The sequence below is a fragment of the Passer domesticus genome, chromosome 5 (assembly GCF_036417665.1).
Source record: "Passer domesticus isolate bPasDom1 chromosome 5, bPasDom1.hap1, whole genome shotgun sequence".
NCBI lineage: Eukaryota > Metazoa > Chordata > Aves > Passeriformes > Passeridae > Passer > Passer domesticus.
Window position 1 is genome coordinate 67642300 of NC_087478.1, and position 19301 is coordinate 67661600.

At 39.9% G+C, this 19301-nt stretch overlaps 1 protein-coding gene across 21 annotated transcripts in view; it reads left to right on the forward strand.

The window, feature by feature from the left end:
* ITPR2 (inositol 1,4,5-trisphosphate receptor type 2) overlaps positions 1-19301 on the forward strand; it is a 245188-nt gene that overhangs the window by 81806 nt on the left and 144081 nt on the right. For all 21 annotated transcript variants that reach the window (XR_010362601.1, XM_064420759.1, XM_064420745.1 and 18 more), the window contains 5 exons: positions 11107-11300; positions 13591-13723; positions 14649-14706; positions 16225-16390; positions 18315-18488. Coding sequence is in view for 20 of the 21 variants with exons in the window: in XM_064420759.1 (XP_064276829.1) it covers positions 11107-11300; positions 13591-13723; positions 14649-14706; positions 16225-16390; positions 18315-18488 (725 nt within the window). In the remaining variant the exon portion in view is untranslated. The remainder of the gene's footprint in view (positions 1-11106; positions 11301-13590; positions 13724-14648; positions 14707-16224; positions 16391-18314; positions 18489-19301) is intronic.

A 19301-nucleotide genomic window follows, 5' to 3' on the forward strand; every position in this document is an offset into this window, starting at 1 on the left:
ACACATTATTACTCTAGAGATGTGCAGGTTAACATAGATCCTTTCTAAGAAAAAATAGCTTCCCTGAGTTGCAAAAATCATTATGCTGTTGTTCTTTAAACAAACAAACAAAAAGATATGATTGTTTCTGTTGCGATTTTTGTGTCTATATTGTGAATGTATGGAAGTTTAAATTTTGGAGTTTATAGAACTTGTGGGGCTTTGTTTGGGTTTTTATGTTTGTTTATTGGTTGAGTGTTTTTTTTAAAGCTTCCAGTCAGGGATCTCAATTGTCTAGGCATAAGTTTTAAATCAGTAAGAAGATGTATTTCATTCCTTGAGCTTAGGGCTTCAAAGTATAGCTCATAACTCCAGTTTTGACAAACACTGAAAGCCAGTCATGATGCCTGAGACTGACAGTTTATTGATATAAACAAATATGTTTAAGTTTTATCAAGCATTAGGGATGTGATCCTGTAACGCTTTTGTAGAGAAAAAGTGCTAATAAATACCAGCTTAGGTTCTGTATATTTTAATTTTCATGACTATTTAAGTGTAAATTTGCATAGATTGATAGTAAACCTATATTTAAAAACAAGACTTTTTCAATAGTTAAGCCGATTCAAAATCACAGTTATTTCAGGGTCAAAGAAAGATTACTTGAAAAGAGGTTTGCCCAAATGGATAAGTCATTTAATTTCTATTCTATAGCTGTAGTAGGTGGTAGATAGTATCTCTGTAGAAGTTGAGAATTTTGGTCAGGATATATGTATTTTACATTATAGGTTTTGTATTTTAGTTTTCTTAAAATTTATTGATTTCTATGGGAAAATCAGTGCTGAAAAAAATCTGGGGACTGGTAGGTTATGGTGTCTTTCCATTTACTTGTTCCAGGTCAGTAGCAACAAAAGTTTCTAACATCTGATTCTGGTAATGTGAAGTTGTTGGGAACTGGTGAGCTGGATTCCTGACTGGTTTGGCCAGTCTGCATTGTGGAAACTGTAGTCAGGATTTTGGGAAATACATTAATGATGGGTGGAAGAATGTGGTGAGTCTTGGCTGTGGAAAGCTTTCCTGGAGGTATGTACCTCAGAACTGAAAGAATAAAATTTTTCAACCAGCAGCCTTGAGTCTTCTTCCCTGTTTAATATTTATTTCTTAAGTACACCCACTTACTTCAGTAAAACTACTTGTTAAGTAAGGAATTACATATGACAAGTGTTGAACTGTTGAGGCAAATCTGCAAAATGGAATGTATTTTTAGGCTTAGTGGAAGTTACATGAAGACTTAACTAACCTTCTACATTAAGAAGTCCTTTTCCCTCCTTTGCTTAAATTTGGAGCCACCTTGATGGCTGAGGTAGTCCTTGATTTCTGTGGGTTTCTCTGTCTTGGTTTGGCAAAGATTCTAAAAACACAGAATCATAGCATGGCTTGAGTTGGAAGGGACATTGATGATCATCTTGTTCAAACTCCCTGCTATGGGCAGGGACACCTTCCACTATCCTGGGTTGCTCAGATCCCCATCCAGCCTAGCCTTGGACATTGCCAGGGATGGGGCAGCCACAGCTTCTCTGGGCAACGTGTGCCACCCTCACAGGGAACAATTTCTTCCTGATATGCAACCTAAACCTACTCTTGTCAATGTGAAGCCATTCTCCCTTGTCCTGTTGATCCTTACATTATTATAAATGTTCGTTACTTCCTTTAGAAAACTTAATTTTAATGCCACTGTCAGTTACTTGAACCAGAATTAAATTTAATGTACATGTAGTTTCATGGGTGACCTTATTTGATGAAGACAGATTTGAAGAAAGCTGGCTAAGAAACATTTATGAGACAAGATCCTGTAAAAACTAAGGATGTATATTTTTGGAAATGCTTCTTATCTAGATTGCACCCTAAAAATTAACTGACTTGAAAATCTTGCAACCAACTTCTTTTTTTTTTTTTTTTGCTTCAGTCAGTGTGTCTTAACTTTGAATTATTTTTGTGCATATTTGAAGCTGTTTTCTGTTTTTTTCCCCTTTTAGATTAAAAACATTAAATATAGGATATACAAAATATACTATCTCTATTTTTTTTTTTTCTTAACGAGAAAATGAGGATTTCATTTAGTACTACTATCATTTTGGCACCTTTAAAGAACATTATAATCTCTTGCAGTTTTAATTAAAAGGTAAAGTCATTGCTTTCTTAGTAAGTGCGCCCTGCTGTGTCATTCCAGAGTAAGGAGCCAATCTCTCTTGTCCGATACTGCTAATTTATTCTCTGTGAATTAAAATGCGCATCTTTCTCTAGGTGCTATTTGCTGTTTCAAATAGCTGATTTTAGTCGTACCATGAAACTACAGCATATGTCAGGTCTGAAAGAGGAAGCAGCATGGTAGTAGCAGCAGGTAAGCGACACATTTGCCACACAGCTCAGTGCTGTTTAGTTTCTGTTGTTTGGGAATGGGAATAATGACATGCCAGGAAATACATCCCTGAATTTGAGCTGCATGCGCCTTGGGATGCATTTCACAGTCCTGGGCACCTGCTAAAAAAACCCTCAGTGGTGCAAATCTGGGTTATCTGTAGAGTGTATCTGTCCCTCAGGAGCTCTACAATTTTCCTGAGCCAGTGTCCACTGATATCAGTGGGAGTCTTTTGATTTACTTTGCTCAGTCTTTTTGAAAAAAAAAATAAATTTAAAACTGCCTGTAATAAGCTTAAATTGCTCCCACCTCTGTGATTCTCACATTTAATGTGTGGCCCACAACTACCTAAGGAGATGCCTCTTTTTACTTGTTCAAACTGGTGGTCATATATCCCAGCTGCTTCATGTTGTGCCTAGGTCTGTATCTTGGTGGTGTGTTCCTCCTGCAGATGGAAGGGACACAAGATTCCATCCTGCCAGGGGGCAGGACAGGGGGCCTTGCCTTCTCCTGGAGTCTTCAGCACTGGTGAGATCTACTGCCTCACTCTGCAGAGGAATGCTTGTGTTTCTATGTGTCAGGGGACTCTTGTCCCGGCTTCTGTTGCTGTTACACAGCCCAGGAGCCTCCTCAGCTCCAGCTCCAGTTAGGTCATATTTTCTTCCAACCTCTTTTGGCTGTAAGTAGAGGTACACAGTGACTGGAAGCACCAGTGAGGCCACTGACGGTTGACAACAAGGCTGTACCTGCCTTTTCTGTGGTCCCTATGGGTCCTCTGTGTCCAAGGAGGACCAGACTTCATCCAAGACTATTCAAAATTGCTCTACTGTTTCTCAGCCTGGCATCTGCCTCTGTTACCTCCACTTTTGTCTAGTTAACAATTTGCAGTATCTTCTTTGAGGCTTACTTTGATTAGCAGGGCTAATGAGGCAATGGCTGCCTGGCAGATTGGAGCAATAATTTATACCAGCAGTTTACCAGAAAAGAAATAGTCTAAGAGGAAAAGGGAGAGTTAAGTGTGTTAGTCACAGATAGCTACGGAGAAGAAACTGCTGTTCAGTGCAGAGTATTGGCAGAACAAAGGGGAGGTCTGACTGAGAGCTTAATTCTGTGGCATGAGCCATTTCTCTTTCCTCCTTACTCCTTCCCTCATTATAAGACCCATGCATTAATGGGATTCCAGAGACCACTGCTCTTCTAGGAATCAATATCTGTTTTACAGATGTAACTCAGTTAGGAGGCTTGATTCCCATGGTGCTTTTTACCCTCAAGGCCAGAATGCTGAGGTATGCATTTTTTTCCTTGCCTGACACAGCTCAGTGGTTTTGGGGATAGGAAAAAAGCCCAGAACCTGCAGAATGACAGGAGAAGGTGAAGTTTGGTGGAGTTTCACCATGGCTGGGCAGCTGAGAGTTTGTATATAAAAAGGGAAGGTTTGTGGTTTTGTTGTGGTGGAGGCTGGAGTGGCCAGATTCACTCAAGGGCTAGGGAGCAAATGTACGTCCATGGCACATCATAAGTTTTTTTATTTGTTTTGCCTCGTTGCTTCTGAGGACTATAAAATATGGACGTGATACCTCACCGTGTGTCCTTAATGCCAGGCATTAGGTTTTCTGTAAGCGTTACCTGAGGTCAGCTAGTTACTGAACAATGAAAAATGGTTTAATGAAGACATAAAGTGTGATTCTTGGCCTGTTTGTGGTAGGTTCTGAAGTCTTTATGAATAAATTCTGTAGAAAACCTGTAAAAATTAATACCTCTCTTACAAGAAGAGCTGTAAGGCTTTAATACTTCTGGCAAATAATATACAGCTCTGAAGAGCTTGAAATAAAATGTGTTCCTTTAGGAACACTAATTTTAAAAATTAGTGTTGTTATTATATATCCTTAAAATGGCTGCAGCTTTTCATGAAGAAAAATTGAATTGCATGAAGCAATGTAGCCAAATCAGCAAAGAAATGTAGAGTTAAAGCTGCCATTGGATTCTTAATCTTGCTATTGGTATTTAGATATTGCTGAACATGTGGTTCCCTGACAGAAGATCCTTGAGGACTGGAGGTGTTGTGTGCTTTAAGATGTCACTGAAGCTTTCTTTGGGAAGTTTTTGGTGGAACAATAGTGTAAATCTAACTGAAATTCCCAAAGCCAAGGATATTTGGAGTTTTGCTGTTGTGAATATTTTCTTAAAACCTGGTTGAACACATGTACACTGACACATGGGTTGAGAAAAGGTCCTGTGTGCTGGTTTTGACTGAAGTATCAGTGTCCTAATCAAAAGCATGCTCAGGTTTGATGACATCAGAGAGTTGTTTCTGTAACTTAATAACTGCATAGACCATGTGAGAATTGTCATATTTTTGTAAAGTCTTTGATTTCTTCTTCCTCTCTCCTCTTTTTTTCTGTAAGCAAGATTAAATAATATATTTGATTTTTATGGACAGGTTAATGAAGGTTTTTGGGGTAGTGGATGCACATACATTTATCTTTTCTGGTCATTAACAGATCTCATGAAGATCTGATCAGACCTTTCAGTACCTGAAGGGAACCTACAAGAAAGTTGGAGAGAGACTATTTACTCCAAGGGCATGAAGAGACAGGACAAGGAGAATAGCTTCACACTGACAGGAGTAGGTTTAGTTTGGATATTAGGAAGAAATTGTTCCATGTGAGAGTGGTGAGGTCCTGGCACAGGTTGCCCAGAGAAGCTGCGGTTGCTTCATCCATGGAATTTTCCAAGACAAAGCTGGATGGGACTCTGAGAAACCTGGTGGCAGGTGTCCCTGCCCATGGCAAAGGGGGTGGAACTGGGGGGACTTTAAGGTCCCTGCCATCCCAAACCAGTCTATGATTCCATGTGGCAGCTCCCATTTAGTTACTTATTTCCCAGAAGCATTGAGCATCCAGCTGGTCCAGTCCCTAGGGAAAGCTACTTGGTGTTAAAATCCTTTTGAAAATATGGGCACTTTAAAAATTTCTGTGTAGGGAGATAAGCACTGTGGGAAACTGTTCAAGCTAAAAACAGCTGAGCAGTTTTCAAAACTGAGTCCTAGGAATTAATTTTTCTTTCTTCCGAGGAAGACTGAACAGCAAATATCATAAGAGCAGGCTCTTTCCCTCCTTGGCAACCAGGGACCAGATCAGGTGCCTATAGGTAACTTTCAAATAAACAAGGCTGCATGTTGGTTCCCTGGTATCTTGGAGATTTCTGTGGAGCAGAGGACTCTGTGGACTGGGGCCGGAGTCCTAAGGCAATCTGCCAGCCTTTGAGGCTTCCACTGACTGTTCACCCTCAGGTTCTGCACAGTTCTCTGCTCTCTGTGTGAAATATCCAAAATTCTGTGGGTCCTGGAGAGCAAACTGAGGATGCTCCATAACAATGGGCTGGGAACAACTGGAAGAAAAGGCACAAATTACCAGCTGCCTTTGACAGTTGTTTTTCTTACTGAATATGGTATTTTGTCACTTATCATCCATACTATGCTGCATAGCAGATTGTTGTTCAGTTTTATATTCTGCTTTTAGAATTTTTGCAACCAGTAAATGACTTATCAAGAAAATATGTTTATGTAGAAAATGAAGTGTCAAATTATCCACTGTTTCGATTACTTGGGTGGTTGTTATTTTTTCCCCATAACTGACTCCTCTGAAAAGCCTTTCTTCTCAGAGAGGCTGCTGTGTTGTCAGTCGTGCCAAATTGCATGAGATTATGTGCTACAGTTTTGTGACAGAAACTGATACTCATTAGGAAGTTGTGATCACTGTAATAAAAAGTAATGAAAAGGAGATGCACAGTTGTCTATTCAAAACATGACAAGCATTCTCTTCTTTCCTCTTCCTTCACTGTCTGTCAATCTGCAGCTCTTTAAATTACCACTTGTGCATAGTGAATTCACTCTTCCATCGACTAATCTTGTTGAGACTGTACATTAAATAGGAGACATTTCTAATGGGTCCACTGCTTGTGGAAGGCTTTTGGTGTCTGACTTGTCTTGGCAGAGGAACAGAGAAGAAGAAAAAATTGGAAAAAGATTCAAGGAGATTTCCTTGTGTTCTTTTCCTCTGTTGGTCAGTCACAGCTCTGAGCTCCTCTGCAGCAGTTTGCTGCTGAGAGAAGTGCACACATTAGCACCTCACAACATTGCAAGGACTGTTTCTCTCCCTGCCATACTTCACAGCATATATAAATGTTAGTACCTTGACCTCAAAGAAAACAGCCAAAGATGAGGTTAGCAGGTTAAGGGTGGCAGTACCATATGGAGGCACAGCTCAGCTTCTCTTCACTTATCTAGCAAAGTGCACATAAAAGTAATCAAGATTCACATCTACTTGCTCTCTCTCCTGATTTATCTCAGTTAACTAGCTGAGACAGTAAGTTAATTTTTCCTTGGTCATTGGTATTCAGGAAGCACTTTGGGGATGTGACTAAGATCAGAGCTCCCTTACTTTAGTCATTGTGTGCACATGTATACTAAGAACTTAAATCTCTTTTATTGAGCCAATGTATTTTGTCTTGCATTGTTGCAGGCTTAGCTGGCAGAGAGCCAGCCGCTTTTTAAACTGCAGTAACCTTCCTGCGTGCCTTACCTCAGGTAATCCCTGCTGGGATAACCATGTTCAAGCAAGACTGCTGCTGGCCCCTCGTGCTTGTAGCTGACAGATTTAAAACCATGCTTAACACGGTCCAGGCTTCCAAGGCTGGACGGACAACACTGAGTATCACCAGTGATGATTACTGGGGGATCTTTTGGAAGAGAAGTTGCTCCCCACTCCTTATGTACATGGAAGATCTCCACGGCTTCTTTCACAAAGCGGAGCTTCTCCTCTCCGTGTTGAGACACATCAGCTGCTTCACTGCCGTCCATGAATGTGCTGCTTGACTGCTGTCTGCTCCTTGGAGAGGGTTGCATTTCTTCAGCACCTGCAAAACATGGTTGTTGAGATACCTTTTCTGACAAGAAATGCTGAATTGCTCCAGTTGCTGCAGCATTTTAACTCTGGGAATATTCTCTTCAAGCCTGCTCTGAATTAACTGAAAATTACAGTCAGCATCAGGCAGTTGGTTAAAAAGTTTTCCCAGATGACACCTTATTTCCCTGTTGTTATTGACAGAAGTAATGCAGTATTGAATCACTACCCATTTCAGCTGTAAATACTGAACTTGATTAAGCAGACTTTTCTCTTACTAAAATCCTTTCCTATGCATTAATGAAATGCTGTTTGAAATGGCAGGGATAATAAGTAACCACCTTAATCTTCCTTCACTTTCCCACTCTTATCTTTTGAGATCACTTGCATTAAAGTCAATAGTGAAGGAAAGCTGTGGACAGAGGGTTTATCCTTGTTACTGATGCTGTTGGGAAACAGCTTCCTCTCACTGGTTTGTGTCACCTTTGACTACTGGTGTTCTGTGGGTACGAGGAAAGAACAGCACTCACCTAATTTCTTTTTATTTCCTAGATGTTTTTCTAGGCTCCAGTATCACTTTAGCTGAGTGCCTCAGCGTCTTTGCTATTGCAGGCCTCTCACTGCCCTTCCTAGAGGTGGAAAAAGTTATCTACTTATTTATGGAGGTCATCCTGAAATGCAGAGATGGTGACTAATTCCTTTTTCATGGAAGGAGTTGAATCCCATTCCCTGCCATGCCTGTGCAGCACCCCAGTAATAGCTGAGAAATAAGCAAGATATGGTCTGGGCAATATCCCAGGTTTCTTTCTCCAGGAACTGAGGTCCACCCAAGATGCCCGATATCTTGTCTATAAGACACTAACTTTTTTGTTTGTTTTACACCGAGTAGAATTCAGTCTTGAAGGGTGAGCAGGAACTTTTCAAGATGAAGTGGAATTTTTCTTCCTTATTTTGGGCAAACTGCAGTTGTATCTTGGTTTTGAGAAGACTGTCTTCTGGACTTGTCTTAGACCTAAGTGGTTTCCTTATCATTAACCCCATTGACTGAAGTTTGTTTTTAAAGAATTCCTGAGCTTTCCACATGCCCTCTATTTATATTTCCCTCTGCCCAATTGAGCAAAAGGGATTTTGATTTGATGTTTTGAGAGATGATAATTCCTCAACTGGGGTGTATGCCAGGGGTGTTGCAGGCCATGATGCAGCTGCCCAAGCTACAGGTCTTGTTTATGGGCTTATCTGTCAGCATTAAGGACAGAATGAAATGGATTTAATTTATTTCATAGTTTGAAATGATGAAGACACAAAATGTTTGTTTAACTGAAGGTACTTTAAGGGTTGAAGGTCCTTCATGTAGTACTGTATGAAATAAATAGGGCAGGAGATCTTTCTCCTTTTTATTGCCTTTATTAAAAAGAATCGGCTCAGGTGGGGAGAAGCCGACGGGTCGCGCCCACGCCGCTGCTGCTCCCAGGAGTGGCACAGAGGAGGAGGATGATGCAGCTGTGTCCACTGGTCTGCAGGCAGAGCCGGGGCTTCAGTCCTCACGGGAGTGTAGGAAATTCCCACCTTTTTCGGTCTAACATTCCAGGTCCTCTTTCTAGTTAAGACCTTTTTAAGTTAGGGTGAGAAGTAAAAGGATCTTAGCAGATACTGGATTAAGTTCCTCATCTTTAGACGTCACTTAGGTCTCTTAATTCCATCTTGGCTCGTTGTTTTTAGGGTTTTTTTCCTGAAATTTACAGGTGAAATGCATTCTCTCATCTGCATACTAGCTCTGGTGTCACTCCCCTTCCCCTGCTGCTTGCGGGGTCTGGTGTCACCCCTGGCAAGCATTAGAGGGGACAATGGCTAATCACCAACCATTAACAGGTAATTGAAGAAGAACTCTTTAACAATAGGTCCCTGCAACATGCAGGTAACCTTCAATTTAACAGCAATTGGTTCAACTTTTTTTTTTTTTTAAACTTTGCAACCTTAAAAAAAATTGATAACTTTTTTATTCATAACACTGTAGCTTCACACAGGTGCCCTGAGTAGTGGTCAATACAAATACTTGTTTAGCACACTGGAAGAAAAGAGTTGGGGAGTGGGAGAGAGATATCCATGCCATGTTATTCCCACACTGTTTTACTTGATTTGAAAGGAAAACACACCATTTTAATTTTGTGTTATGGAGAGTATTTGTGATGAATTTATTTGCTTTATGCCTGTGTAAGCAGTTAGAACTTTCTGTGCCTGCCTAATGTGAGGATCCAGCCTGTAGTTTGACTTCTAGGTTTTTTTCCCCCTAACAACATGCAAAATCAGAAGTACATTTCCCTCCCCAACCCTCTTTTGTAGGGACTTGAAGTATTATTTTTAAAAGACTGATTCAGAGTGATTGCACACGAGACCAGATGCTGAATGGGACCTCAAACCTGACAGTAATCTGCCTCATTCATTTTGAAAAAGCACCTTTTTTGTGTGTTTCCCTTTTAAAGTCAGGGCTAAAGGCATTCTCTTCCCATATACATTGTAATTGAGCTATATGGATTGAAAAAAGAAGGGACTAAGAGGAGGATTTTGCAAAAAAAAAATTAAAATCCAGCCTTAGCTTTTACAGCAGATTATCTGGGAAGAGGGCTTCTTCAGTGTGAGTAAAGCTTGGCCGTGACATGGTGATTAAAGTGTATTAAAGGACAAGACAAGAACTATTCAGGCTTCTCTCAGCAAAGCTACATTTCCTTCAGTCTTTTCTTTGCCTTTAGTGTAGCCTAGGTCCTGGCACTCTTCCTGTGAAGAGATGCTGTCATTCCTTTCCCTTCCTCCATTCTTTCCTATCTGTGTTTTACAAGGAAAGAAACTGATTCATGTAGGTAGGTAGCACAATATTCTCACACTTTCTTGTCCCACCTTTGCAAGGAAGCCACTGATTCACTGAGATGCTTTTCCCATCAAAATTCACTATAAAGACCAGTATAATCTGGTGGGAACAGGTGGTATTTCTTGGTAGATTTTTTCAGTGTACCATTGCAATCTAGATAAAGGTTTTACCACGTAAGTATGAAATAATTTTCTCCCTCATGAATAACTTACAAAAGGCACTGTGATTACAGATACCAGTTTAACCTTCAGGACAGCCTTCAAGCCTGGCATAATCCTGGGACTTTTTTTTTTTGAAGGGGGATGGTTGGCTGGTTGTGTTAGTTGGGTTTGGGTTGTGCCCTGTCGTTTGAACCACACAAAGAGATTGATCAGACTGGCAAAACCTCATCTCTTTACTCTCCTTCAATGTGACAGCTAAAACTCCTCCAATATGTCTCCAAATTGCAGCAATAGATGGTATTAATAAAATACCAATAAAAGTTTTCTAACGATAAGCATAGTCAGGTGCTGGAATTGCTTGCCTAGGGATGTTCTATAATACTGGATATGCAACACTCGATTTGCAAATATTCTTAAAAACAAGTGAAATAAACCTCTTTAAGAAATTATCTTGGATGTGGATAATATATCTTCAGGCAAAGGAATGAGTGAGATTTCTTTAGTTCTACTTTTTATAATTTGTTGAGCATGTTAACAGACCTCTGGAAATATTTTGGCATATTTACCATCTGTTGACCTGTAAGAAATGATATCTTGGAAAATCAGCATAGGAAATTCTTGCCTAATTGGGTAGTTTGAATGAACTCAGGAAATGAGGGCTTCTTTTTCAATATGCCTTTTGAGACTGAAAAGGGGTTTGACAACATGGGTATATATCTGCTATATAGCATTGTAAACTTGCTTTAGTCCTAGGAAATGTGTCTGTTTTTGTTTAATGCACAGGGAACAACGTCATGAGGACAATCCATGGGGTAGGAGAGATGATGACCCAAATGGTGCTGAGTAGAGGTTCTGTATTTCCCATCAGTACTCCTGACATACAGCCAAGCATTCACCCAAGCAAGCAAGCCAGCACTGCAGACAGTGAAGATGTGATTGTAATGGACACCAAATTGAAAATCATTGAGATTTTGCAGGTAATAATGAGGGGTGATATATTACACAGCAGTCATTTCAGGGTTTGTTACTCATGTAGCGGCCAGTTCTGTTACCCACGTTCTTACTATTCACTGGCTGCTCATTGTAGAAATAACTCCTTGACATGAGGAAGGATAGTCCTCTGTGTGAACAATTGCACAGTTATGGTCCTCATCCTGTTGTACCAGCTTCACTTTTGAAGGAACAGGATGCTGCAGGTACTTTCTCACTATAACTCTGCAATAACAACTTGTCCTCTAATCTGCCTCACTAATGTTTCCTTAAGACAGCATATCTGTTTCCAGTTTCTTTCACATACTTAACACTGGGGTGGTTGCTTGATTTAAGCATTTGATCCCTCTGTTGCAGTAGTTGGATAAAGGGCAGAATTGGCCCTGGCCCTACTGAAGTTGTGCGAGGCTGCAGACTTGGTGCATTTAATGCATCTCAGATTTCCACTGTTGGGCTGAGAACAGTCTGTGGGCTGCTGTGCTTTTCTCCCAGCTGACCTGACAAGCTGGGTGACACCAGCCTGCCTCCTGAGATGCAGTTTTCACTTGGTGCTGTTAATAAGTGAAGTGGCACACGCTTGCTCTGTGTATCGAATCCTGCTTTCTGCAGTGCTTGGGCCCTGAAGGAATGTTTCAGTTTTTTCTGTAAATTCTCTGGATTCCTTGGTACCAATGTCACTTTTGAAGGATTCAATTTGTTCTGACTGCTCATAAATTACTCTAATTACTTGTCATCTGAAAGGCTATCAACTGTTAGAATATACTCAATACTGCATTCTTTGGTTGTAGGCCTTTACTTTAAAACTTATAGTGAAAGATAGTGCTATGAAATTATATGACCTAAATAACACCATTCACTTGTATTGCTTTTCATTTTCCTTGTTTGTATGACTGAATTTCTCTCCACACTATGCTGCTTTACTGGTTGATGCCTAGGAGGATGATTCCAGGACCTTGTCCTGTCCATTCCCTGAGGGAATCGCATTTTGTCTCATCCATTCCTTTTTCACAGCACATTTATTGCAAGAGCACTCAGGATTGAAGAGCACTTAATCCTAATTTCTTACTTAATCTGTGGTTTGGCAATTGAGGATTGGTCAAATGGTCAAATTACTTCAGATACGCAAGTTGTCATATGCTGGGTGAATCCCAGTAAATGTGCATATATATGATCCTAGCCGACAAGAAATACAAAATAATTCAGTTTCATTTAAAATGCAATGAGGAAGGATTAATTTAAATCATGTTACCTTTCATTACTGTGTTATTAGCCTCAACGGTGAGTAAGAATATTTTAGATTTATTGTTCTAACATGCATAGCAAGTACAACGGTGATTAAAGCTGTTCTATTCTCAGAAATATTTCAGTTTATAGTAATTTAATTCTTGACATAGCTTCCTGTTGCTTTAAGTAAAGACTGTTTAACTTATGATTTCTGTTCTGCACTCAGCCAGAATTAAACAGATGGTCTGATAGACTTAGTTGACTATGTGTGGACTTGGGAAATTTTTATTTTAAAAAATCTTGTTTGTACAATTCTGGGCAACTTAATAATGGAACCAAAATAAAATGGACAAATCCCATTACTGTGGGTCTGGGAAGCATGTTTGGCTTTAGCTGTAGATCAAAGAAACTGGTTGCCATTGTTTGCTAAGTCACCTTTCAAATCACCTTTCACCTCAGCCTTGAAAACTCAGCCTATGTCTTTCATAGCCACTGACTGTAAAATACGTTAAATAATCTTAAAGGTGTTTGATTACATGCTTGCATTTTCTATGGGTAAGAAGCATCCATGTGTATAAGTGTCAGCCCTTAATTTCATACTAATGCTTCCATCGTAGTTATTTTCCTCACTATTCCAATATAAAAGTAGTACTTCCAGGTCTGAATTAGGATTTTTCCTGTATGAGTTTCCAGTTTCACAGCTGAGGAACAAAAAGGCATTTTTCAGGTATCTGAGAAGGGTGAGCCTTGAGCCTGTTGTGTTTGCTCTCTATTCCACTCCGTGGGGCATTGGAAGTCCAGCTGAAATATGAAATAATTGATGTCCGCATGGGTTTGAAGGTTCTGATCTGGCTCGCAGGCAGTGAGGACAAGGCAGCGTGTTGGAGTCCCTGCACGCACCCAGTAGTACTCAAGCAATCCATAGGGCAGAGTTCAACATGTCTCAGGATAGGCAGGGTAAAGAAAGGAATCACAGAAAACTGGTGAATTTATTGGAATGTTTTTTTCATAGTAAACTTGAATTTATTTAGTTCACTTTTTTTCTTCTTGTAGTTTATTCTCAGTGTTAGACTGGACTACAGAATATCCTACATGCTGTCTGTCTATAAGAGAGAGTTTGGGGAAAACACTGAAAACATTGACTGCTCAACAACATCCCCACCTGACACACCAGGGACTGTCTCAGGTAAACCTTGCTATTTTCTTTCAATGCAAAGTAATTCTGGCTAGGCAACTGCAAACACTGAGCTCAACTGTAGCAGAATGACACAGGCTGCTGCGTGTTGAAAAGCTTGTGAAAAAATAAAAAAATTAAGGAATTCCACTTTTTTTTTTGCTCGCCTGTCCTCCTCCTCTAACAAAAAAAAGTGATTCCTTTTTCCCCACTATCATATTTTGTTCTTTCAATCTGTGCTCTTCCCAAAACACTGCATGGTGGCAAGTGGGGAATGGCTGGGGATGGATGAGGCCAGGTTTAAGTCAGGTGAATGTGGTACAGAATGATTTGGCTTTCCAGGGAGCCTTCCTATGCACACAGAAGTGCTCAAAATGTCTGTATGAACACCTGCAATTAGGGGAGAATTGCTTTAGCTGGGTGTGGGTATATGTACAATATAGGGGTACTGAAGTCTTAAGTATATTAAATTAAGTCATATTAAAGCCATACTAAAGCAAAATGGTGATGTGGCAAATAACTGGGTTTATGGTAAATATTCTAAAGTTCATGTATATGCTTTGCTGGGATTGGCTCAAGAAAAAAGAAGAAAATGTAAGAAAAAATTTAAAAGTTTGACAATCTGTGTCATTTGTGGGACACTGCTGGTGGCTAGTACAGCTCCTATCACCATGTGACTTTGGTTCATCACCACAATTCTCTTCCTCAGGAATAGCAATACACAATTTACCTCTGCCCCATATCCTGTTTGTTCTCTGCTGCTCTTGCAGAAAGCAAATTTTGGGTAGTTGGGAACAACTAGTTAGACCTTTACTTGATACCATCTGCTTTAAAGAGGAACAGAATTCCATTTTGCTGTGCAGATTAAATGATGATCACTGGCTTTTTTTTTTCCTATCTTTTTTTTTCAATTTTTTCTTCTGATTTTTTTCCCCAGCAATTGTTCCTGACATAGAAGAAATTGCAGCTCAGGCTGAAACCATGTTTGCTGGCAGGTATATTCTCTGAAGTTTTATCTCTATGTATATTTATATATCTTTTTGTTCATGTCACTATTTCTCATGGCCAATCTCTGTTTATTCTGTGCTTATTTTTATAGCTCTTTCTCTTCCTTTGCCTGCTTGTTAGTTGTATAAGCCACACTTGAACAGAAACATGCCAGGAAAGACCTGGATTTCAATCAAGCAAAGAGCCCAGCTGGCTTGGATGGCTGTGGGATTGGCTATGAGCACCCTCTTAGTTGTAAGAGAGTTGGTAGAAAGATTTTGTCATGTTCCCAAAGGCAGTTGGGGAATGGTGTAAGGTGTATTAGGCTGAACCACACTAATTTTCTATTTATCTTATAATGCTTCACATGGGTGCTGAAAAGCCACTCTTTTTCTGGTGTGTCTTATGGCTACAGCCCCAAATTTTCTGGATCAGCGGCTTGCTGTTGGCCCTCAGGATTTCTCATAGATTGCATGACCTGTTGTCATTGCACTTGGTGTTCAAACTCCTTGGGAAAATCGTGCCAACAGTAATCTCTCCTGTGACTCCTCAGATCAGGAGTGGACCACTTGCCATGATCTGCTGGTCCACCACAGGCCTGTAGATCACAATTTATGCTTGCAGAGTTTTGGAAGTATTTCAACTATGCTGTGAACAGAAAAAAGTAACCCATGGAAAACACTCACACTGGAGAGTTATTATCATTATCACTATATTGGTTTAATTTTACGAGTATAATTATACCAGTGAAAATTAATTCCATTTAGACAAGGCCGTAGACTTTAAAGTTTTTCTTGGAGCTAAGGAGAAGGATCAGCAATATGGGCACTGTGATCTTTCCTTTCTCAGTCCCTCGTGCATTCTCAATCTTTACCAGCACAAGCAGTGCCTCTAGGCCTCTCCTGAACTCCCACACTGTGAAGCAACACACAGCCCTTGGCATCTGTATGTTTAAAATGACCAGAGAGACCCAATGGTTTCTTGGAAACATTATTTCTGCTTTGATATGTTAAGTGTAAATCTGCTTTCTGCTGTTCCACATTATGAATATGATTCTAGAAATATGATGCTTTTGGTAACTCTTGCTATTTTTCATCTTATTTTGTCTCAAATGAAATTTTAATAGCAGATGAAAAGGGAGGAAGTGAAAAGGAAAGGGTCAAATTAATCTCTGAGGAAATGCAGTTTACTTCGTTTAATTTGGATTGGGGATGTATCTGGCTCAATTTATCCATGACATAAATGAATGCTTTTACAATATAGGTTTTAATCATAATGTTTGACACATTTCTTAGATAACTTCTGCTCTATAGTGTTCATTGTGCTATAAGATTGCTGCAATAACTGTAGGATAGAAGTCCTTGTAAAATATATTAAAGTCATATTTATAATTTCCTTCCTGAAGCATATTTAATTTGATTTTAAGAGCTCTGTCGAGTGAAGATTGTGTATATTTATCACAAGAGCTTTTATTTTTTCTTATTTACTTTACTTTATTTGGTCCTTTTTCCCCATTTCTCTTGCAGAAAGGAGAAGAATGCAGTTCAGCTTGATGATGAAGGGGGCAGAACTTTTTTACGAGTCCTCATTCACCTCATCATGCATGACTACCCCCCACTGCTCTCAGGGGCTCTGCACCTGCTGTTCAAGCACTTCAGCCAGAGAGCAGAAGTTCTGCAAGCATTCAAACAGGTATGGATGGCCTGAGTGTTATCCCAGGAAACTGAATGTAGGGAGCCTTCCTAAAGGTAGTTCTGCTACCTAAATCACTGTTTGTTGCATGACAGTGTTATTTCCTCAGAGGTCAAGTATCAGCAGACTTCTTTGGCCAAATGTGCTGGTATATCTTATAGTTCTGTGCCCCCAAGAAATTGTTATTTCTGGCACTGCATCCATTAGGGAAAATGTAGGTCCGTGGTGAGCCTCTCACAGGGATCCCTCAGGGACAGAGCCAGTGCCTCATGTTTGGCAAGCAGTGTCCTCGTGTGAGCAGTGAGACTTCTTTGTCTTCAGGGCCACTTAGGCTGGGTATTGTTATTTTGTTATTCACCTGGTGCTTCTAATTCCAATTCAGGTGTCTTTGCACAGGGCTCCCCTGCCTGATACAGCTATGCTCAAATAGCAGGAAGGCAGGGATAGGGCCAAGCCTGTTTTCAGCTTTTATTCTGTCCCTCTGGTAGGGGTGCATGTGCAGGCTCCATGTGTCTGTGGATTAGGATGGGGAGATCTGATGTCATGGGGCTGTATGACAGAGATGCCTCTTTACGTAACTCTTTAGAACATATGTTGATAAGAACATCTGATGCTTATTTCAGGAGCTGGGTAGTGTGATGTATCATCATTATGTAAGGTAGGGAGGTTTCTCTCCTGTGCAAACAGATGAATGATAAAGACCTGAAAAGCTTTTGTTTAATGTTTTTGTTGTGCAGCATAATGGCCTCCCACCAGGTATTTAATGCTAGGCTGTGCTGCTTAGTTGCATAAATAGCTTTTATTCCCAGGTAAGCAAGGACTGAGTTGCTTAATGTGTTTTTGTGAAGGATGGAAGAGGCTAATGGAGAGATAAACAAAAAAGACTCTAGAGCACATGGAATAAGAATGCCTGCAGTTGAGCAGCATTCATAAATTCTGTAAAATAACAAGGTTTTGCCAAGCCCAGAGAGATTATTATGATGAAAACTTTATATTACAAAATAGTGAATATTTGCCTAGATGTAACGTGGTTTTAAAAACAGCATCAGTGTTGTCAATGACCCTAATCTTTTACATGAGTATGATTTCTTAAGTGTGTTTATTAATTTACCATGAAGATTGCTGATTTTTTTTGGGCATATTGTCTTCATTAATAATCTTGGGAGAACAGAGAGCGTTACAAAGAAATAAAATGCATAGGTCATGCAAAATCAAGAACTACACATAACAGTGAAAAACCCAGATAATTTGAGCATTACAGGAAAAGGAAAAAATGAGATTAATCTTAATAACTGGCACCACTCAGATGGTGAGAAATTCCATTAACCTGAAAGTCAGTTTGTCAGCTATATTCAGAGAAGTTTTTCTAAGCTGGCCTAGCAGTGTGAAAGTCTGTTATTTTTCGATATTTGATTATGGTGGTGTAGGAGATCATTAAAATTGCTGGCCATTCTGACTTTTCTTGGCATGCCCTGATCCCTTGTCATACCATCCTTTTTTTTTTTTTTTTCCTTCTGAAGTACAGTGCTAAAGTAGTAGGAATTTCTAACTATTACTTTAATAGTGTAACTGTATTTTATAATGCTATGAGGATCATGATCAGTGCATCACAGTTCACTCTGCGCAGAACTCAAGAGCCTGTAAATCTGCCTGTGCTGAAAATGTTTCACAGTGTATTCAAGAAGGTGAGAGGATGTTGTAAATGTTTTAACCATCCTGTTTTGGACAACTACAACCTCTGTCTCTGCTAAAGATTTATGATAAATGGAGGCTAAGTGCCTGCATGTGCCGTATTTGAATTGCACAGGGAAGATGGTACGAGGCACCTGGAAAGAGGCTTAGATTGGGAACTGTTAAGCAAATTATCTGGCCATAAGTGCTGGTGCTACTGCTGTAACACGTTCACAATTTTCTCCATTTCCAGGTTCAGTTGCTGGTGTCCAATCAAGATGTGGATAACTACAAACAAATCAAGGCGGATCTTGACCAGCTACGTCTGACTGTAGAAAAATCCGAATTGTGGGTTGAGAAGAGCAGCAATTATGAGAGTGGAGAGGTGGGCGACAATCAAACCAAAGGAGGAGAAGAGCCAATGGAGGTGGGCTTAAAGCCTTTGTTGTCAGAATTGTTTGAATACTGATACGTAGTTTCATGAACAACTGCAAAATCGTAGTCTGGTTAAGCAAAGTGGCAGAATGAGAATGTGAAGTATTTTGGCCGAGCTTTAGGAACTGACAGAAAAGGAAATAACATCTCTGTTATCAGTGTATTCAGTATTCTCTCCTGATGCTTTCAGGAGCTGCCTTCCTTTCTGGGTGCAAGCCACAGTGTGCAGCAGCATCCTGAAAATACTCTGGGAATTGCCTGCTGGCAGTTGGGTTGACTTGCTGAAAGAAAAGAGGAGTGGGCAGTGTCCTGCAACTAAGGGAGAGGAGCACAGTCAAACCTATGTTTGCAAACATCACAAGTAATTCCACTCTTCACCACACAAGACTGACCTAAGAATGTTGAGATTTTTGTAGGTGAACTAATTTTTTTAGTTTCTTTGGCCCTTGTCATACCACTTTCTCAGAATGTACTTTGATTGGATGTAGAACTTGAATTAGGGCTGTGAAGACCTCTTTTTAAAATTTTTTTTTTTTTTTTTTTTTTTTTAGATTTCATTGTTTGGATTTTAAATTTTTGCTTTTCAGTGCAAACTGAGGTCACCATTTAATAATTTATCTCCAGCATAGCTTTTAAGGAAAACACAAAGTGTTGCTGTGACTGAGGTTTGTGCCATAAGAGTAGATAGAGCAGGGCTTTTCCACCAATATTTATTCCCACTTTTCCCTTTTCATCAGAGGAGGTGGAGAGAGATGAATAACTGTGATTTCTGACACAGCATTTTCCTTGTTCTCTTTCGTGGTGC